Source organism: Colletes gigas, unplaced genomic scaffold, assembly GCF_013123115.1.
Source record: "Colletes gigas isolate AHSC1104 unplaced genomic scaffold, ASM1312311v1 Colletes_gigas_Sc00021, whole genome shotgun sequence".
Lineage (NCBI taxonomy): Eukaryota > Metazoa > Arthropoda > Insecta > Hymenoptera > Colletidae > Colletes > Colletes gigas.
Window position 1 is genome coordinate 4,503,107 of NW_025106650.1, and position 22,726 is coordinate 4,525,832.

Here is a 22,726-nt window from a genome sequence, read left to right on the forward strand (position 1 = left end):
CAATTTCGTGCATTACCTATTTTGGATCACTGAAAAACATGTCATTATATTCATATGAAGAACCTCAATATACAATAATAACAAAGTTTGTTTGTGTCCAATGTTTGTAAATAATATCTATAATTATTAAATTTTAAAATGCTATCATGATGCTTTTCAAAGCTACACTAAAGCATTGTTAAGTTATAAAATCTTGCTGTAAAGAAATAAAATAAGAAGTAAGAAATTAACTGATCGGCAGTACCGATAGGTTAGAATTTAAATTCTACTAAGGAATTATGCTACGCATAAAAATAATTAACATAATTAACACTATAAGGAACAAACCTGCGCTATATCGCACACAGTATCATAATTGCACAAACAAATACTTAATTCTTCGTAGAAATCCATTCTAAATGTTCTAACCTATGCTAGCTTAGGTTATGTTTACGTCAAACCTGGACTTATACACTGTTACCAAATGTAATTTCAGTACGAGTAGTATTAAAAATACCTATGGAATCTGTAACGCAATTGTATAGGCGATCCCAAAATGACGCCATTTTTTCACTAACTAACTAGGGATTTATTTTATACTATATAGGGTCAAATAATGGTCAAGAATAAGCGAATGAGTATAATCTCACGTACGTTTATATTTTATGGTCGTTACTCTACAAACTACTGCCAATGAATAGTAAAATTAACAATTTTGAGGTTATAATCTCGTAGAATGTTAACTACCATCAGCAACATTTTTCCAAATTAAAAATAGTTATAAAACGGTTGAAAAATGTCAAAAGCTAAAGAAAATACGGAAAATCTAACAGAGAAAACAGAAAGCGAATGTTCTTTCAAATTCTATGACTTTGTGACAGAAGTTGGTAACATGACACTTGCTTGTCATACAATTAAAATGGATAATAGTCTTTACTTGTGGGTGGGTGATTCACGTGAAAAAGCAATGAATGATTTATCATTTGCTATTGAATCACAGTTAGCAAAAGAACCATTTACAACAAAAATTATTGGACCAATTGCTACTGAAGTTTCAAGTAATCTTGCTAAGAGACTCTCAAAGAAATTTTCTAAACCTGTTTATGTCAGTTTTAATGTTCCAATTGATAATATGTCTCTACCTGCAATTGAGAAAAGACTGAAAGAAGAATTTGATGCACACCCTGATATTTTATAACAATATTTATTAATAGAATGTAATTTTATATGATAATTAATGTTTCTTATAATAAATCTAACTTGAATCAATCACATATTTTATATTTCAGCTATTTGTAAACAAAATCTAATGTATCCATAAATGCCTTTTGTAAAATCTTATAATTAATTGTAATTAGACCTAACATCCTTATATAAAGAAAAGATAGTTTTATAATGACTGCATTCTTAACTATTATGAATACATTTGTGATTTATAATATGCAATAAGTCTTATTATTGGCAAAAGAAATGTGAACAAAGAAGCTTATACAATTTCAAACTTGTTTAGCATCCTCTGGACCAATTTAAATTATGTAAATATCACTAGCTTCTTTGTCAAATTCTTAATAATATGCCATAACCAATTTTCTACAGATTCTTTATGAAATTAATTAGATACAAACAATTACTGAAAGCAATATTTCTCTTAATTGGTATATTAAATAATTCGATAATATATGGCATTATTTACAAACTGGATTCTAATTACTAAAATGTTAACAAAATTACAAAATAAAAAGAGCATAGACAAACGAGACTAGAAAAAGAGGGGAATATTGTGCAGTAAAGTCAAAGAGCGCATATTCCCGCCATTTTAATTAATCGAACTACAGTTTGATTATTAACTAATTACTTTTTTCCCGTGATTAAATTATGAACTTTTAGAGTTTAATACTAAAATCTAGACCCTTGGCAATATTCAAGGACACTTTTCATAAACATTTCAATCGGAATTACATTGCTAGCAAATTTTGGAAAACTGTATATTGTATACTACATATTAAGATCAAAAGATGAAATTGTGATTTCATTTTAATTGCTTCGGAAATAATTATTATTTCTCTCGATATTTAATCTTAATTCCAAACATTAAGGGCGCAGAAGTCGTATTCTAATCTGAATCGATAACGTTGTTACTGACACGAAAATAATATGGTGGCTACGAAGCCCACCGCCTTATGCAACACAAAAATACATTAAATGACAGGCTTATATTATTCCTAATCCATAGTAGTACTATCAGGAAGAACATAATACAGTTTCGAACAGAGATTCGATCTCATAGAGATCAATGAGAAATAAGTACACATGTGAATCCAGAAACGTAGTACTACGGACTCTATATAGGCGTCGAATGTGGTATTTTCTCAAACATGGAAGCCCCCGAATTGGCACAGATCCTTCAAGAGAATGCCGCATTCAGTGCATAGAGATCAGTGCAAATCGGTGGTTTCAGCTACTCGACGAGCAAACGTTTACCGCGAAGAAGAAGGGTATGCGTTTGACATACCGTATTTCCCTTAAACGTCGTGAATTCATGTTACTAGTTATGCATACGTACACATTTCTGTATATCACAACGCTGAAAATAGAAAATTTCCATAAGTGCAATTACCGTACTACTTAAAAATCAAAACACTGATAAACCAAAATCACAGTACATAGCCAATTGTTTACGACTTCTCGTAACTTTACACCTAAAGCCATAAGAAATCTCTTGTCCTCATTGATATTTTAGCGAAAATATGTGATCACAAAAACATTTATATACGAATTGTTTTTTATTTATTGCGGGCGTGCTACAAGGATCGAAGGCATATATATATACATATACATATAATACATATATATATTATATATATATATATATATATATATATACTAAACATTTATACAATATACATATAGAATATTTACAACAACAAGCGTCTTCTTGTCGCGACGGAAAACTTATTATAGCGTCGATTATGTGTGTGTGTTTAGTGTTAAAGCAGTAAAATGTTTTATACTGTTCGATAGAAAGGAAATTTCGAAATAAAATTGCATCGATAAAATTGTACAGAACTCGAATCCTTATGTATTAAGAATTTAGGCTTTTATCTACTAAGGATCAATTGGAAAATATCCTTAGGTAGTAATCATTTATTAACCATTGAAGGCGACAACACCCGAGCCCGTACTGATCTATATTTTCTTTTATATACATTTAAAAATAAGGTTGTAGCGATCGATGTTGTGCTTTTTCAATTTTTTAATTGTTGTATTACTTTCTTGTATAATTACACTAGTACACAATATATGAAATACTAATAAAAAATCAGTTCTGATACGAATGTAATATACTAATAAAAACGGAGAAGAAAATAGATTTATGAAACATAAGCAAACAATTATTATTTTTTCTCAATATACCACAAATACTACTTTAAATTCATTAATGACTATTTTTTACTGTTGTTATATTAATTTTATATTTTTTAGTCTCATTCCTAATGTTATTGATTATGTTTCTAATATTTATATTTCTTTCAGACACAAATGTCAATATTGTCAATTTAATTATCATCAGCCAAGCATTGAAACTAAGCTTTCATAAATTTAGGTAAGATAGACTCAATTATTACTAAAGAAAAATTAAAAATCTGTGTAATTCTATTACAATATATTCTTAGAACTTATTAATTTCAAATGCAACATTAAAGATGTTTAATATCTGAAATTTCAAATAAATTGTTCAACATATAATATGTAGTGAAATTCATCTTGTTAAGCATTAGAATAGATCAAAACAACCTTGAAACAAATAATTTATACTTAATTTTATACTCTAAATAGAATTTTTCTGACTTAAAATGGTACGTTCCATATACATATCACAATGTTAAATATTGAATTTCTAATATATAGTAATTTATTTTAATTGTAACAGTTTTTAAAAATATTCTAGGACACAATATTTTAGGATAAAATTGATTTTGATAAATGGGGAAGATTAAAAAAATACCAGAACGTCTTCATGGCAGTCAATCTCAAAACATATTGCAGAATTTAATGCTCAGAGACTTTGGTTTCCATACAATACATAAACCTAGTACACAATTGGAATCCATAGCTGAGAAAAACCTTGTTTTGAAAAATCATGTGGAATTGGTAAAAAAAACACAATATAGTATTATTAAGTATATGAGAGAAAAAAATTATTTCCTTGTTTTTAATCTAATTTCTTTCAGAAATGTGATCTACCTGGAATCCCTAGAGCAACATTTTTAATGGTTTTTAGTCCTGATGGGTGAGTTGCCTAATAAATTTAAAATTCAACAATTTAAAGTCAAGTATTATTGGAGATAAAAAATTATAGTTATATTTGAAACCGGCTTACAAAATTTATTTTCAGAACTAAAATGGCATCAACACATGGGAATCACAACGTTTATATTACTGAAGTTACAACCGGGAAAAACATTAGAACCCTTTCAGGTCATCCACGTACTCCATGGTGCATTGCATTTCATCCTTCCTCTAGTCAGATTTTGGCTTCTGGTTGCTTGGGTGGTCAAGTTCGCGTTTGGGATTTAAACGTTAGTAGTCGTTTTATAGCAATTGTCTTAGGCATTGATATGAAACAGTATACATATTTGCCACTTTTTTGTTAAGTAAAATTTGTTTAAATAATTTAAAAAGTATGATATTGATATAGGATGGTAGTGAGGTTTGGAATGCAGAAAGTCAGACAGTCATAGCTTCTCTTGCTTTTCATCCATCTGAAAGGTTACTCGTTATAGCAACATACAATGAAATACATTTTTGGGATTGGAGTCAATCCGAACCCTTTGCAGTAGCAACTACTAGAACAAATAAAGAAAAAGTAAGGTGAGTCTTGAAAAACGTTTATATTAATGTTCTGTAGTTAATCTGGATTAGTAAACGTTGAAATGAATTTATTTGTATCTTATGCTTGTTAGAATTAAATGTAGTTACTTTATGTTAGATTATGCATTTTAGGTATGTGACTTTTGACAATTTGGGAAGAAAGCTAATTACAGGTATTGCGAATGCGCTGCAAATGCAAACGCAATGGGATTGTCCTCCTATAGAGCAACAGTATAGAAATATATTGAGGTATGTAAATTAATATGCTTACCATAAAGAAGTTATATCATGTGGTATTGATGATTATATTTTAGATATTCACGCGACGGGGCACAGGTGTTTAATACGTTGCCTAGGTATCATTTATGGAATCATGGAGCGACGTACGGGAGCCAAATACCAAATAATTATGCAGAGAGAACTACTCAAAATTCGGATAATTGGGTGCAACACAGACGTATTATAGCATTAGAAAATTGGTTCAAATCGAATCACACAATTTATAGTGCTTGTTATTTTACGCACCGAGATCATGAAGCGTCCTGTTCGCACGGCAGAAGTAATCAAGATTGTAGATTTAAATTACGAATAAAGGAAGTTCAACAGTGTAAAAATACTTCTGAACGTATGATGTTATGTTCGCCGGGTGACCACGAAACGATTCAGTCGTCGAGATCTAATACAACAGAGTGTCCATATAACCGTCAGTGTTTTAATGTAGAGAACAGCGTGACTCGAAGTATTACAGGAACCATAGGAAAACGATTTAAAGTGAAAAATGAAGATGAATTTATCAGACAGAAACTGTTCAAGCGTTCCTATTGCGCATCTTGTACTGGTAAATATTCAAGTAATTAAGTTTGTTAAACATATTTTAATTTTTATGACTGGAAAATGAGGCATAAGATAACACACTTGAAAAGTTTATTTCCATAATTTTTTAGAAAACAACCCATCTTCGACCGACAAAGTATGTTTGCACGAAATAGAATCAGCATTGCATAGTGCTGCAACTGCGTCATTTGATACAGCATCTGAGATAAATGCACAAAATCGAGAAAGACCTTCGAGAACTCCAAAAGCAATAGAAGTTGAAAATAATAATTTCCCTAATAATTTGTGCAATGAACCAAACAGTATTATTAGAAGTAACAGATTATTGAGGATCAATAATTCATACGGGTTGAAAGAAGCCTCAAAAAATAAAAATAGGTGTGTATTTATTATTTAAAAATAATAATAATCTAACAATTTTTACACAGCATAACTTTTCATTACATTTTTCAATTATTCATTGCATGTTAAGCATATTTCAATTAAAACTTTGTAATGTTCTGGAACTTGTCCTTTAGAAACTCGCCCTTATTATGGAGAGTATTAGATCGGTTTCAAAAGAACTTGTATACAATTCTTACGGCAAATATGACAACGATGCAGAAGATGTTATTAAATAGTAAAAATATTGACAAACAGCTAAAATATGAATATTGGTTACTTGAAGGAAATCATAATTTTAACTCACATGCATCCGAACAAACACAAACATTGTCTTTAGATAGAAACGATTACAGGAATTTATCACAGAATTATCGCGAATCATCTTTGATAGAAATTGATTTTAACGATAATTCATACTCTCAAATATCAAGTGGTAACTTAAACCCAGAAAAGCAAGAAAATACCATTAACAATATAAGAATAAGTAGTAGAATACTGGATGATAAACAAGTTCGGGAAAAAATTTATAATCCTGAAATACCTGTTCCACCTAGTAGTGTTGTAAATCATTTAGAAGGAAGAAGTGGAAATGAACGTACAGACTCGCGAGTATTGTTTGTACCGAGTTCAGAATTTGTAGATGTTTTAAAAGTTCATCAGAGTATTAAATTACTTAATCGATATATCAATAACATAAAAAAATTATGTCGGTAAGTTATAACTAAAATTTTGATAATAAAATAAAACGGTAACAAGTATATTTTTAAATTCTTTTTTTATGTGATTAACTACAATTTATGTTTCAGAACTAGATTGAAAATAGCAGAATTGCGACAAATACGTAAAATGTGGGAAAATTTACAACTCCAAATTAGAGTATTTGATTGTGTAGAAAAAGAAAATGAAAAAAATACAAAACTGAATATTAATTTTGATGATAGACGTCTGACATTCGTTCAAAATATTCCTTTAAATTCGCAACATGAAACTTATAGAAAAATAAGCAATGGAATTGATAATACAAGACCTTATAACCAGAGTCAGCCATCAACGTCGAAAGGAATTACAAGTTTTGAAAATAATTATGATACGAATCTTATGGAATCGATTAATGATAATGAATCTCAATTACAACGAATGCAAGCATACAATATGTCTCCAGTATCCGATGATTTATGCATACAATCTCAGAATTCGATGAATAGGCTACAGTACACTATAAATTCCACAAACAGCTGTACTAATTCTATTTTACCAGCCGAAAATAATTTCCTGCTACCAAGTGTATATACTAATTTGGTTTCTGGTATAAGTTCAACTTCTGCTTCCGAAGAAATCGCTGTTGAATCACAATTAACTGATATCCCAAATTTCACCAACAGCATATCTAGTCATTCTGTATCAAATACATTTCAAATATCAGTTGCAAATATGACATGTTCGTTTAACGAAGAAGTAAACAGTAATATCAATAACGATGGTTGCAGAAATGACACCAGTTCAACAAGTTCAACCTATCTTTCCACAAATCCAAGTTCCGAAATCACATCTGCATCGATAACAAATACTTTTCCCGTTCAAAATAGAGAGCATTTACACCAAAGACTATGTAAAAAATATGGTCGAAAAATTTTTTTCGGGTACATTGAAATTTTTACATTTATTTCTAAAATACAACATTTCAATTTCCATTTCTTGTTTAATACTTGTTTGTAAGTAAAGTTTTAATTTTTATTTTCTATTTTAGACGTTTAAAGTCATTCCACTTGCATCTTCTGAAACGAGATTCCAGGACTCAAAACAGAAACTCAACAAGTAACGATGAACGAAACAATAGTCGATCCGAAAGTGTCGAATACGTCTCTCAAGAAACGTACTTTCAGCATAATATTAATAGGGGAAGAAGAAACTTTCAAAGAAGTTGGAGAAGTGCATTGTCTCTGAATAGAAACGTTAATAGACCAAATAATGAGAGTACTGAATTTAGAAATCAAACATTTAATTCAACTACGGAACATTTTCTCCGGAATGAGGAAAATTTGAACTCCTCGACGAATTTTCAGAGATTTATTTCGCCTCATTCTATTTCAAATTACGAAACAAATAATAACAGACGAATTTTTTATAACGATATATTATCTCGCAGACAACAGTTAAATGTACCTGTCGTACAAATGAACTTGCCAGAAAACTCTCAAAGAAGACGTATACATGATCGATATTATATATCGAATAACTCCCGTTACTCCGTATACACCGGAAACTCGGGGCCACGAACAAGAGGAGGAAATAGTGGACAAGACCCCAGAAACGAGAGTAGTGATTTAAATTTTAGTGGTAAATATAATAAAATGTTCTATTCGAAAAAATATTTTTATTGATATCTGTGACGTTTAAATAGTAAGTAATATTTTGTATCACATGTTTTTATCAGAGTATATTAATACACCATTATAGGTCATGTTACATAAGTATCAATACTATCAATATATTTTATCTGTAGTAAAATATTTTTTAGATCGTATATGAGTAAATATATCTTTTAATATCATTCTTTAGAAATTCAAAGTTATCGTGTACAAGCATGGGACTTTTCCAATGGAGAAATACCAGATATTGCCAATTGTAAGTATCTTAAATTTTTTTTTAATTTCTGTTATATTCATACTACTCTTATTCTTTATTCTAAGTACTTATGCATCGTAGCTGAGAAAAATATCGTCGTTCACGAGTGCAAGATACATAACGATGCCAGTATAGACATTTCTTCGGATGGAAAGCTGCTAGCAGCACTTCTCCCAGGTCCATTTAATGTAACAACTACATTAGGTAAGTAATCATTACATTACTCCATATACGAAGTTCAATATAACGTCGATTTTTTTTAGGTGTTTACAGTTTACAATGGGAAACGTTAGGAGAGAAAATTTATTCGACTAAAATAGATCAGTCCGTAGTTTCTGTATCGATATCACCAACGCAACAACATCTTTTAGTAGGTCTTGGAAGGAAAGTTCATGTGCCAGCAAAACCTTTCTTTATGGCTTCGATTTATCAACTAATAGACAAGGAGCTTCAAAACGACAAAAAAATGTCACAGGACGAATATAGTACAAAATATAATTTATACAAAACGAAAGATCTTCATCGCAAGACTGCAAAATTTGTTAGTAATAAAAATAACAGTAATTCATGTAATCTGAAACAATATGATGCTGGCAATGATAGATCCTACGTACAAGACTGGGATATTTATAATATGGAAAATGGTTTAAATGTTAAAAATAAGAAAAACAATATGATACTTATACGAGAATTACTACAAAATAATCGAGAATCTACTGGATACGTGAGTTTAAATTGCATTAGATGGGCGCCACAACCCGGACAGGGATTGGTTTATGCCACTAACACTGGACAGCTAAATATTCTTCATTAATGTACTCGTAGAATTGTAACATAAAAATATAAATTCAATACAGTTTCAATGTACTTGTCTAATTAATATAAATTACACGTGAAAGCAAATCTTTGTTAGAGTATAATTTCCAGAACAATTTTTAATAATACAAACATCATAAGAAAAGATTAATTCCATGAAACTTCTATTAGAAAACAATTATTCATTTGTATAATAAAACTTTGTGTTGGAGTTACAGCACACTGTACTTACACAACCAAAGTGATATTGATTCTAATCATTTACATCATCAATTTCTTTTCTTATGGCAGTATTTAAAATAGAAATCATTATCAGTATTAAATTTAATACCCAATCTCCTCCTCCCATAGATTTACTTCAAATTTTGAACATTCGTATGTCTACGTGATAATCGTCAATTTTCTCCTAAATTTGGGAAGGGGGACAATGCTCTTTCAGGTAAGATAAATCTGTTACACTAATGTTACCATTAATCTTAACATGTTGAGCAAAGTGCTACTTTTTGCCGATTTCGATGACTTTTGAATATGTTTATATATTTGCAAAAAACTGATGCTATTATATAAACATGAGCCCCTGCCCGCTACTTATCTACTATGCAAATACTCCAAAGACGATCGGCAACCCAACGTACATAACGGGTGAACTTGTAATATTTTTTTTTTCGAACCACCTAATGTTAACAACATGCCTAACTTTTCTCCGCACAGTATCCAAATGGAACTCAGATAGTCGGATAACACGCTATTACAAAGAACTCTAATCGTCAGGGATGAAGAAAATGGAACCACGCGTGAATAAAAAAAATCCTCGGCGGAAGGTCATCCTTAGAAAACGTTGCGATCCTTTCAACTGTCAAAGCTTAGAAATACAAAAAGAAGCAAAAGTTAACCTTACCATTTCTTAAAACTTCTAGCTCGAAATGAGTCTCAGCATTATCTCAGAGATGCGATTGATGGTGTTTAATAAGGCCCACACGCGTTAAAATTTCTCATACAAGATCGTATTTTTATAAAGTTATAACAAATTTATAACGTTTGTAAGCTTATGATAAGAATTAATATGTAAATTTGTAACAAATTTACAAAAAAGTTTTAATTGAACACTACATTAGGATAAGATACGATTCGCTTCGATACTAGAATCGTTATGTGTATGTTCGATATACAATCGATACGAAATCATCCCAACAACGTTGTACATATTTGGATTCTTTTTCAATATCTCCAATACATTATAAATGTTTTTATAAAAATACAAGGAAACGATATGAAAACGTTATTTTTCATTATCAAATGATTCATCGTAGCGAGTGCTTTATCACTTTCAGGAATCGGCTACCGAGCGCAGGTCATTTTCAACAATACTGCCAAATGGTGGGGATACTGCTGTACCAGTTTTAAGGTTTCGAAGGCGACATCTTCCGATGCACCGCCGTATTAGAAAACTTACAAAAAAGGAAATAAAGCAGTCGTCAACAAGGTTTAGGCATATCAAGTGCAATCTATGCAGTCCGTACGAAGAGTTTCCCTACGAAAATGGCAAATAGCAATGAAAATTATAGAAAGTCTGCTCTCTCGGTAGAACAAAGATTCGAAATTGTACAACAACTGGATGGCGGAGCACCTATCACCAGAGTAGCTGCTAAATACGACGTTCACCCCGCCACCGTTCGCCGAATACGACGGAACGCAGCGACAGTATGTCAGCTTGTGGAACAAGGGGCTGAAATGAGAAAACGGAAGAACCTACGAAAACCGGCGAACGAAGAATTGGATATCCGTTTGTATGCGTGGTTTTTAGAGCAAAGAGCGCTCGGCGACCCGATCACGGATCTAATATTATTGGAAAAGGCAATAGAGCTTAACAAGGAATTCGGAGGACCGTCAACTTTCAAAGCAAGTAGAGGCTGGTTGTGGAATTTCAAGAACAGACATGGCATTCGCTTATCGAACTTCTCCAGCGAAAGAGGAGAAGCGAGCACAACAGTCGCACAACAATCGTTTGTTGAGGAATTCACCCGACGACTGGTACAAGAAAGAATAGAGTATAAAAATATTTACAACATGGAGGAGACCGGACTTGTATGGAAGGCTCTTCCTACGAGGACTGCGATACAAGGCGAGAAGGAAGTGGAAGGAACAAAATTAACGAAAGATCGCGTAACCGTGGGCTTTTGCGTCAACGCGACAGGAAGCCACAAGCTCGCACCTTTGTTTATTCATAAATTCAAGAATCCAAGGGCGTTTAAACATTGCAAAGATCGTCTGCCTGTGATCTTCAAATCACAACCACGCGTATGGATGGATCAAGAAATATTCGGTGACTGGTACCAAAACCATTTTAAACCGGCAGTAAGGGAACATCAGACGATGACCGGCTCCTATGGTAAAATCATCCTTCTCCTAGACAACTATCGAGAATACAATTTGCCTAAAGAGTTTCTGCAAGACGATGATTTTGAAATTATATTCTTGCCTGCAAATATTGCCCCCCTCCTCCAGCCTATGAACCAAGGGGTGATCGAAGAAACGAAACGATCCTACCGCCGTAAAATGTTGCATCGAATAATGAACTTTCCCGGCGGCGTGCAACAATTTTATTCCGATTACGATCTCAAGGATTGTATTGATTTGTTGCACGAGGCCTGGACAGAAATTAGCGCCACGAATATTCAAAACACATGGAAAAGTATCATCAAACAAATCCCTGAAGAGGTTCTAATAAAAGAAGAACCGGGAGATCCGTTGGAACCTAATTTACAGGACATTATTGGCGTGATCACGGGAGAACAAGCGTCGGAAGAAAGCGTAAATGATTTCTTAATAAAATGTACAGAAGCGGAGAATAATTTCTCCGAGGACGAGGGACTGGAAGAAGACGAAGACGAAGACGAAAATGCCTCTAATGCTGGTAATGGAGTGTCATCCCTATCGTCGGATACACTGATAGAGGATGATGAAATGAAAAGGATATTTGAGAATCTAATCACGTGGTCCGAAGGAGAACCAGATTTTATTAAATTGCACGTAAAATATCTGAAAGATTATTACGAACAAAAATGATGTAAATAATATATTTAAGCAATATAAAAATAAAGTCATACAGAAAAATTAGAATTTAATTTTAAAATAAATTATGAACATTTTATACTAATTATAACAGTAACTTGCATTTTGTATACTGTTCTTCCCGACTCAAAATAAGTTGCATTTGTTCTTAGGAAAATTCTTATCGATTTGTAAAAAAATATAGTTGTAACTAAAAAACAATTTAATTGCTATATAAAATGGCACGATTTTTTTAATCCAGAATCATTAAACAAACAAAAATTCAAAATCGTCCGAAGAGCGTCGTATTTAGAATATATACAGATAAATAATGAAAAATATATGATAGCTTCATTTATTATGGCGTGTGCCTTATCGTTTTCAACTAATATATTAATAAATAAACTTTAATATATTAAAGTGAAGGAAAGCAAAGCGACGATGTATGTGTTGCTAAAAGTCGATGTAATTTATACATATAATTATTTATTTACAATAAACAAAAATATAAAATATATAATTATTTACAAAAATTTGAAAACGATATGCAAAACTTTAGAGTTTGTATCATATAGTACTTTTAAATATATAAAACATTGTAATATAAATGTTTTATTAACGAAAATGACACCTAACAAAGTAATATATTCATAGACTGATAAAATTGATGAAAATCCTATTTGGAACAAATTTTTATTTCTTCATAAAAGAATCCTCTATTGTACCCAAAAAGAGCTCTACAAAGAGTTGAAACTTTGTACTAATTACTATTTAACATTATAATTCTTGAAGCTTTAAATATCAACAACGAAAAAGTGATTACCTTTTCCGTATGTAATACATTTATTGAATGAAGAGCAATTAATTTATATGATTTATTTATCATGTTTAATTATTTATAAGTATTAATTAAATCTTGTACAATTATTTTCTAATGTAATTACTACTGTAACTATTAATATGTTACTATTGACTTCTGATTTATAAATTTTGAGTAAATGACATGAACATTGCTAGAATAATTAACGAAATTTAAGAAAACAGTTAAAGCTATCCATCATCATATAACAAACTATGTAATAATTCTGGAATTTCTGGTTGTTTCAAACAAAGAGACTCTTTATTTTGTAAATTTGTAGAATATTTATTTCGTTCTAATTGATCAAGATCACGGTCTAAAATTGTTTCAATTTCATCATCAATGTATAGAGGATTTTCATAAATCTTTGTGACATATGAACAACTTTGCTCTGTGGAATTTATAGTTTCATTTATTGTATTTTGTAACTCAGTTTCTAACATGTTAACTGTACTGAAATTATTTAATGGTACAGGTACAACACAGTCAATTATTTGATTATTGTATTGAATCTGCCCTCTCAATTCTGTCAAAGAAGTAGGTATTTGATGATACTTTACCTGGTGCACTTTTAAGTTACTAGTCTGTGAAAACGTTTTCAAACAGTAAGTACAATGATAAGGTTTTTCTCCAGTATGACATCTTGAATGTCTTTGTAATTTGTACTTTGTTACAAATTGTTTTCCACAGTCTGTACAAGTAAACGAACTATTTTCCGTTTGCAAATTTTGGTTACAGACAGATTTCTCCATATCCAAATGGAAATTTATCAAATGTGATTTTAGCGATACTTTATAACGAAATGATTGGTGACAATTAGCACACTGAAATTTCTTTTTCCCTTCATGTCTTTCTAAATGTTTTACTAATATTTCTTGTTGATTGAATGACATTTGACAAATCTGAAAGTATTGTGAAATGAACATTAGGAATAAAGAATGCCAAATGTAGCGTTAATTCAATTGTTTTAAAACAATTTTGATGAAATTATAGGAGAGAAAGAATTTTTCTAGCATTTGAACCTAAATTTTTTGGTTGCCAGGCAACTATTTTGACCAATTATGATATACATATCATAACAATTCCTTCTCTCCCAAACTATTAACAATAGAATTATAACTTCTGCTAAAGCATATCAAATAATTCTATTATCTTACGAACATTACAAACAAATGGCCGTTGTCCAGTATGAATACGCTTATGTCTATTTAAATGTGCCTGACACCGAAAGCTCTTAGAACATATTGGACATATGCTTTTTTTTATTCCTTGTTTTCCTAAGGAATTTTTTGGAATTGTATCATTTTCTTTCAATTCGCATAACATACTCTGAAAATAACATATTTCTTAGATTTGATCAATGCATCGAATAACAAATAACAGTTGTTTTTAAAAATTATTCTATACTTCTGCAAAATCAATTTCCAAAGAAGGACTTGCAAGTTGTTTTTGTACATTTGCAACCATTAAATAAAACTCATCAAATATACAAATTTTTTGTTCACAATCGATACAAACATATTTAGAATATGAATCAGAATTTGATATACTTATCACCTATAACAAGAGAACTATTAAACTTATCCACAGAAGGAAATAATTCTCAAAATACCATAAAATATACCTCCTTAGAGAAATATTTGTTTATAATTGATATTAGTACGCTTCCTTTGACTTTATCCGTAAATAAATCTGTGCCGTGTTGTTTCTCCTTACCGCACAGACGACATAACTTCAAATTCATTTTATGCAACATCATTATTTCAAGTTCTTTACAAAATCAATGAAAAAAAATGATAATCTCGATACGATTCTTCGACCAAAGTATTATATTTAACTGTACAAATAAGAACACGTGTTACACATATACATTATGACACGTTCTTTTAATTACTGAAACAACAAAAGCAATAAAACATTTTTATTTTCATACATTTCTTTTTTAGATATCGTTTAAATTAGTGTTCTTTGAACAAATGCCTATGAGTTAATCAACTGCAAATATCTATAAAGAATAGATTTTTTACAAATTTAACATACTCTATTTGTTTGTTAGTTATGTTACTAGATTGTTTTGACAGTGGTTCTCAAGAACTGGGATATTCTCACCCTATGATGACCCTTTTGCACAATACAGTATAAATTCGTTAGAAACGCATTTTCGACTACACGTTAGGTATGCGTTTCTATCCCCACTACTCTTTCTCATTCCTGCATGCCAGAAAAGAGAAACAAGGAAGAAACGATTGCATAGAGTCGTGTCTCCTCTACATTACACTTATGCTACGGCCCTGACCCCACTTTTACTTTACGTATAATATTGTTAGGGAAATTTTACAAGTAATAAATTGCGAGTACTAATAATTTCTCTTGCACAATAACAGTGAGATTTCTAGTACACGTAGAATTTTACAAGTAAGTCTCCTGTTTACATTGTATTGTTTAGCTATGTTAACTGTATCTCACTCGTACTCACTGTTTCTCGCTCCCTCTGACTTTATCCGCAACGTGCATTCACAGTAAATGGCGTGTGACGGAGGGACAAGTGAATACTTGGCCTAAGCCACGATGTAAGAAGAGAAATGATTCGTCTAGCTTATCCCTATTACAAAAATACAGATTAGAAACTCTCACCCATGGATCTGCACCTCACTAGAGCACCTAGTGGACTGAATCAGAAGTTCTCAGTTAAAATCACAGAAGTAAGGATGGAGTCGGTGAACCGTTCACCTGTCCTTCTTACACTGTGGCTCAAGTTAACTGACAATGAGCTATATTGGTTATGTTTACGTTAATACCGGACTTTCGCGTTGTTGCCAAATTTACCTTCAGCACCTTTAACAATAAAGGTGGCTATGGTAACACCCGTTTGTTTTATTAGCGTGTATGTGATATGTGCAGAAGTAATCATTGGTAATCGTCAAGATGGCATCCACCCCTGCAGGGAGAATACATCAGATTACTTACGAAAAACGTCTAGAAATCCTCCAGAAATTAGAAGAAGGTGCTACTGCGGATCAGCTCGCTGCTGAATATAATCTCCATAAAAGGACCATACAAAAATATCGAAAAAATGCGACATCGATTCGACAGTTTTCGGAGAGTTCTAGCTGTTTACATTCAAAAAGAATACGGCCACCATTGCACGGGGTTGTCGATGCTCGGCTATACAGATGGGTTTTGGAAAGACGAGCGTTAGGAGAGAACCTAACGGACAATCTTTTGCAGGAAAAAGCGATGAAATTGCATGCAGAATTTGGTAGTTCGACGAAATTTGTGGCAAGCAACGGTTGGCTAGAATGTTTCAAAAAAAGGCACAACATACGTTTCACAAGCGTCTACAGAGAAAAATCTGACATGAATACAATGCCTTCGGAAAAATTTTCAGATGAATTGAGGCACATATTGATCCAAGAAAATATTGATGAAAGAAACGTGTACAATATGTATGAGACAAGCTTAATGTGGAAAGCCCTTCCGCAAAGAACATTGGTTCACACTGAAGAACAATGGGTAAAAAGCACAAAAATAAGAAAAGATCGTGTTACTGTGGCATTTTGTGCAAATGCCACTGGAACACACAAGCTGCCACCCCTTTTTATTCACAAGTATGCAAATCCAAGAGCTTTAAAACACTGTAAACATATTTTACCAGTGATATATAAAAATGAACAAAATGCTTGGATCAACAAAGACCTTTTTAATGATTGGTACATCAATCACTTTAAGCCTAGTGTAAAGCAATACCAGCTACAGCATCAGCATGTGGGAAAGGTGTTATTATTGATGGACAATTACATAGGACAAGTATTTTCCAAAGAAGCACAGGAAGAACCTCAATTCAAACTAATGTTTTTTCCATCCAATACGACCACAATAATTCAACCAATGAATCAAGGAGTAATCTCCAAATGTAAAAAATTATTTCGGCATAAACTACTTAGTTTAGTTCTACAACATGATAGTAAAGTGAAACAGTTTTATGTTGATTATGACATAAAAGATTGTATTGACTTGATCGCCGAAGCATGGGATGCAATAACACCAGTTACCATTCAAAATTCATGGAGAAAAATTCTGTATCAACCATCTGCAGACAATACTTTCAAAAGACACGATTCAAATGCCTATATGCTAAAAGAATGGCAGCAATTTGAAGAAATAATTCATGTTGATGATATAATTGAATGGATTACCAAATGTGAAAAAGAAGAGTCCATAATCGTGAAAGAAGAAAATACAGATTCGCAAGATAATGAAATAGAACAGGAAATTGATTATATTTTTAATGGCTTGACAACATGGACAAAAACTCAACCCGAGTTCATAAAATTACATGCAAATATTTTAATAGATTATTACAACCAAAAATAATATATTTATGTATATGATTAAGAATGTAAATATACATTTATATTAGTACAATAGGTCAAATAGATTTGTGTCATTTGTAGGAGGTAGCAAGCTCTGTTACTTATTAAAACTCTGTCTGTTTTTAAACAGGCAAGAGTCTGTAATATTCTCCTTAAAGGGCAAAAATTTAGTTGGCCCATTGTACAAGACTGTGATTTAATGTAATTATTTTTCATTGTAATACTGTATAAATACGTTTTCATGTCAGTTCTAATTATACAGAGATTTTTCTATACATATATGTGCTTCAACACTACCGAGATTATGCGCGTGTCGTTTGAAAATTTGTGATATTTTAACAATAAGTATATTTTTTAATTTTCAATGTTACTCTGTTATCATAGTATAAATTTGCGCTCTACGCCAACGTTGTTGCTGTATTATTGGTAATAATACAACAAAATGTATAATTTGTAATTTAATTGTTTAGTAATTGCTTTGGCGGGTATGTGACGAGCGTCTTCAGTATCTCACACGGAATGTTTAATGTTCTTTTAATTTTATTTAGGTATTCTACAGAGATCTACGAAAAAATACCCATGCTGTTATATATCGAAATGCAAAAATTCGTCTAAAACATAAATTTCTTGTTTTACCAAAACATAGGGAAGTAAGATCGTATCCGATAATAATGGCTAATAATTTTAGTTATAATGAATTAACAAAAAATCTTGTTTCAGCTTAAAATAAAATGGTGTATTTGAAAGAAAGATGCAAGCATCAAATATGCAAAATATATTTTCAAGAAGATAATAAAATTGATGGACTTTTTAATGGAAGACTTACGAAGTGTGGTAAATTTCCATTTCAGAAACTCCTAGGGTTAGTAAAACAAATGAATATGTTGGTAATTTCGCCAGAATCGATATGTTTCTTAGATTATCGAGTAAGAATTTTTTAACTCTGGTACTAATAAGGGAAAGCCGCGAATTGTAGTCAGAGTTTCTTTTTTTATTGTTTTTTGTTTTAGTAGTAAAGACCGTCTCCGTTCCGTTGACGAGAAATAACTTCTTAAAAATTTATTTCCTCAGTGTTGATCGTATAAATTGAACTATCGTCACCAAAATAGCGTGATGTAAATGGTAGTAGCATTTTTAATTGATTTCACACATGTATGTATATTCGCGCATAAGTTTTTTACGGATACGCCAATTTCGATGAAACTTTTTATGTTTTATAGAATACGTTCCTGAACTGATCCCGTTGTAAGTACTTTTAAAATAAATGTGATAAAAGGCAGACAAAAACGATTATAACTATTTTTTGTTAAAATTAGGAAAACGAAAACTTTTTAATAGAAACAGTAACATAGTTACAAAAATAAAAAAAATTGTGCTTTAATTATTTTTGTTATGTGTGTGTGTGTATGTGTGCGCGCGTGAGTGTGTGTGTATATATATATATACATGTATATATAATAAATATTTAAGAATTGTCTTACCAAATTTTCTTCGCTTCGTGTTTCATATTTCATACAATTTCTATCGATATAAATAGACACGCTGAGTGACGTCATATCCGCGTTTTCATGCTGGCGTCTGATTGGTCGAAAATTACAGGGCAACCTTTCTATTCTGTGGATCGTGGTTAATTCTACATCTAATACATAATAATAGTTCGTTAGGAACGTGCAGGTCTGACCTAACACGATTTCGTAAGATCGTTTTTCTCCTCTGGAATACAGGAGTAAAAAAGAGTGGTAAAAAGAGAAACGCACACTTAACGTATAGTCGAAAAGTATTCCCAACGAACTTGTACTGTAGCATGTACGATATGCAACACAATAATAAAAAAAATGTCAAACTCCCTAGTTGCTAACCAATGATAGTCTAGAACAAGAAAGCTCAGTCTTAAGAGAGAAAAAAACTATTTTATTATTAAGCCAAAGAAAACAGCAATATATGTTCTTTGCACAGAACGTAAAACTCGAAGATCTTTTTCTGTTATAGATATACATTATAGTTTATGCATGAATATGCAATATCAAAACAGCACTCTAAGGGCGGCGTTCGCAGAAACATATAAAAATATTAGAATAATTGCGTTAAAATGTGCAGTAACGATGAGAATGGCGTGCAATGAAGACAGCGTATTAGAGCTCGTGCACACGAGCAGAAATGAAATTTGATTGAATGATCATTTAAACAATCAGCCGGCACAGATTGTGCTTAAAGACGTCAATATAATAGACATTTATTACATTATTAATTACGATACATTTATAAAGTGGTTCTTACAATCTTTAACTATAATTTCTGCGTTCAGATCTATACAAATGATTTCTGACTATATGTGGTACATTTGACCATCAATGTGGATAAAATTGAAAAAGGAATGTATAACAATATCACCTTTAGTTCTGTCAGCTGATCGTCATCCATCAACAACATGTAAAGGGTACACTGTGATAAACTCCAAATTAAATCATTTATATAATCACTGTGGTACTGAGTATTACAGTTTGATTTATATTTTATAAAATTTTGTTGGGGAAGAAAAACAGAGATATCAGAGAATCTTGTAAAAGAATGGGAAATAAAAGTAGTTGCTGTGTCTATTCTAGTCCGCAAGTCGGACGTAAGGATCTGGGATCTGAAGGTGTTACCCGTGGTCTTGAGGAACATCTGCCGGAAGGTGGAATTAGTGTTAATAATTTACAACATATTAGTGAACGTGAACCAGAAGACTGGGATTCAGATCCGTCATTACATCCATGTGCTGGTACTATTTTTATGGAACGATCTAAACAAGCTATTGAAAGTATGTATCTTTACTTTCAATTTTTTAAATGTGATTATCATTAGAGGATTATATTTTGATCACATTATAGTATAAAAATGAAATCCTTAAGGTTGTAATAATTATATCATTGGTAATTATTAGTAGTTAGTGTTTTTAGTGATACAAAAAGTATATCGCATTAACATATTTATGAACTGAATTTCTTTTATAGATGGTATGGTAAGAAAAAAGAGTCAGCATCAAATTGCAGATATAAGGCCTTTAAAAAAAAGTAGTAGTTGCAGTACAATATATTTAGATGACAGTACTGTTTCGCAACCTAATCTTAAAAATACTGTGAAATGTGTTGCCTTAGCTGTTTATTATCACATTAAAAACAGAACTTCACAACGACAAATTGATATATTTGATGAAAAGCTTCATCCATTAACGGTAATTGAATTATATGTACATTTACTGGATTTTAAAATGAAAGAATATACAGGGCAAATCGCTTAAAGCTGGTATTTATAATGTGCATACTTTGCTTGAAAATATAAAAACTTCTGATGATAGAAAGATAGATATGTTAAATAATAGCATAGTAGTTTTTTTTATTTTACTAACCGTATATCCTATGCCACTTTTAAATAAAAAACAAAATTTATCTGTATTTTTGAAAATAAAAATCACAAAATACCGGTCACTTTAAACTTATATTAAATATAGATTTCTTATCAAATATGGAAGTGTAATGATTACTTATTTATAGAGGGAAGGTGTTACAGAAGATTATGATAAATATAATCCAGAACACAAACAAATTTATAAATTTGTGAGGACGTTATTTAATGCTGCTCAACTTACAGCTGAATGTGCCATTATAACATTAGTTTATTTGGAACGTTTACTTACATATGCAGAAATAGATATAACACCAGCCAATTGGAAACGAATAGTACTTGGAGCTATTTTATTAGCGTCAAAAGTTTGGGACGATCAAGCAGTATGGAATATAGATTATTGTCAAATCCTCAAAGATATTACAGTAGAAGATATGTGAGTTTATATACAAGTCTTGGAAAAAATAAGTGTATATAAAATAAATATTAATTATAAAATATTTTTTTTAGGAATGAATTAGAAAAACAATTTTTGGAAATGCTACAGTTTAATATAAATGTTCCTTCGAGCGTATACGCTAAATATTATTTTGACCTTCGCACACTTGCAGAAGCAAATGAATTAACATTCCCTAGTGAACCACTCAGCAAAGAAAAAGCTCAGAAATTGGAAGCAATGTCCAGAGTTTACGAAGACAAAGTCACTGCTGAAGCTTTGCGTACTGGTAATAAAAAATGGTCAAGTTTAGATAATATATGCATAGGTGGACCTAGACGTAGTATTGCTATTCTATCTTAAACATCGGATATTAGCGGATACGTTATTTGTACTGCATACCTTCACAATTAAGGTATGTGAACAAGAAAAGTTTTGCAGACCTATAATAGTATAGTATCAATCAATTTCAAATGTTTTGCAAGCATATCATTTTTATTATTCAATTATTTTATGTATCCTATTTAAAAATATTTTATTGTAGTGCATATATTTGATAAAGAAAATTCAATTTCAAATTAACTAATTCCATATGATTTGACTCACATAATTTTGTTTTTTTAGAATAAATTGTTACTATTTTTTTTTAAACAAAATTATTTAAATTTCCTCAAATTTTCATTTATTTCAATAATTTATTAATGAGCATTCTACTATTCCTCAGAGATTGCTTTTGCTAACTAAGAATCTTTTAATATGTTAAAAGAAAATATTAAAACATATATGAATGAAGCAAATGATAACTATTTTTACTCTTAACATTATCAGTGCTTCAGTTGTGATACATGTCAGTTGTCTTCTCTTCAAAGTAGTTTATTTATTAATTGATTTTGAAAATATAAAAATATGTTATATTAACAAGTTTAGTTACAAATCAACAGTTTTTACAAATTTGGTGCATCTGCATAGAATTTATTATATATAATTTAAATAAATACATCTAAAGCACTTAGTCAAAGTCTAATTAATCGTGTTAAGGTATTTGGAATACCTTTTTGTATCTAAATATTTTTTCAAAATTGTGTTCATATTTAATTTAAACTAAGTATAATG

General features: G+C 31.0%; 6 protein-coding genes across 8 annotated transcripts; 5 read left to right on the plus strand and 1 right to left on the minus strand.

Annotated features, from left to right (window-relative positions):
* Positions 1–775: 775 nt before the first annotated feature.
* On the plus strand, positions 776–1,177 carry LOC122401088. The gene has a single exon (XM_043403026.1). The coding sequence runs from the start codon at positions 776–778 to the stop codon at positions 1,175–1,177; it is 402 nt and encodes a 133-aa protein (XP_043258961.1).
* Positions 1,178–2,947: 1,770 nt separating this feature from the next.
* Positions 2,948–9,655, plus strand: LOC122401023. 3 transcript variants are annotated; one of them, XM_043402879.1, is made up of 16 exons: positions 2,948–3,112; positions 3,514–3,583; positions 3,929–4,131; positions 4,212–4,270; positions 4,376–4,559; positions 4,679–4,851; positions 4,984–5,100; positions 5,166–5,689; positions 5,775–6,063; positions 6,204–6,779; positions 6,876–7,709; positions 7,817–8,406; positions 8,629–8,694; positions 8,776–8,898; positions 8,958–9,162; positions 9,298–9,655. In XM_043402879.1, exons 3-16 carry the CDS (start codon positions 3,964–3,966, stop codon positions 9,506–9,508), a joined length of 4,119 nt encoding a protein of 1,372 aa, XP_043258814.1. In that variant the 5' UTR covers positions 2,948–3,112; positions 3,514–3,583; positions 3,929–3,963; the 3' UTR covers positions 9,509–9,655. The 3 variants fall into 3 exon arrangements, with proteins under 3 accessions (XP_043258814.1, XP_043258812.1, XP_043258813.1); XM_043402877.1 differs by having other exon boundaries at positions 2,948–3,157; positions 8,958–9,655; XM_043402878.1 differs by having other exon boundaries at positions 5,796–6,063; positions 8,958–9,655.
* A 1,394-nt stretch (positions 9,656–11,049) lies between these two features.
* LOC122401089 (jerky protein homolog-like) lies at positions 11,050–12,576 on the plus strand. Its single transcript, XM_043403027.1, has one exon. It carries the CDS (start codon positions 11,050–11,052, stop codon positions 12,574–12,576), a length of 1,527 nt encoding a protein of 508 aa, XP_043258962.1.
* Positions 12,577–13,611: 1,035 nt separating this feature from the next.
* Positions 13,612–15,577, minus strand: LOC122401020 (zinc finger protein 567-like). Its single transcript, XM_043402872.1, has 5 exons — positions 15,461–15,577; positions 15,045–15,313; positions 14,828–14,977; positions 14,582–14,749; positions 13,612–14,322 (listed from the first exon to the last, which is right to left on the minus strand). The coding sequence occupies exons 2-5, from the start codon at positions 15,177–15,179 to the stop codon at positions 13,612–13,614; spliced, it is 1,164 nt and encodes a 387-aa protein (XP_043258807.1). The 5' UTR covers positions 15,180–15,313; positions 15,461–15,577.
* Positions 15,578–16,186: 609 nt separating this feature from the next.
* On the plus strand, positions 16,187–18,755 carry LOC122401007 (tigger transposable element-derived protein 7-like). The gene is made up of 2 exons (XM_043402858.1): positions 16,187–17,994; positions 18,342–18,755. The coding sequence occupies exon 1, from the start codon at positions 16,346–16,348 to the stop codon at positions 17,792–17,794; it is 1,449 nt and encodes a 482-aa protein (XP_043258793.1). The 5' UTR covers positions 16,187–16,345; the 3' UTR covers positions 17,795–17,994; positions 18,342–18,755.
* Positions 18,756–19,758: 1,003 nt separating this feature from the next.
* LOC122401005 (cyclin-Y) lies at positions 19,759–22,094 on the plus strand. The gene is made up of 4 exons (XM_043402856.1): positions 19,759–20,593; positions 20,787–21,007; positions 21,327–21,613; positions 21,688–22,094. Exons 1-4 carry the CDS (start codon positions 20,362–20,364, stop codon positions 21,974–21,976), a joined length of 1,029 nt encoding a protein of 342 aa, XP_043258791.1. The 5' UTR covers positions 19,759–20,361; the 3' UTR covers positions 21,977–22,094.
* The last annotated feature ends 632 nt before the right edge of the window (positions 22,095–22,726 follow it).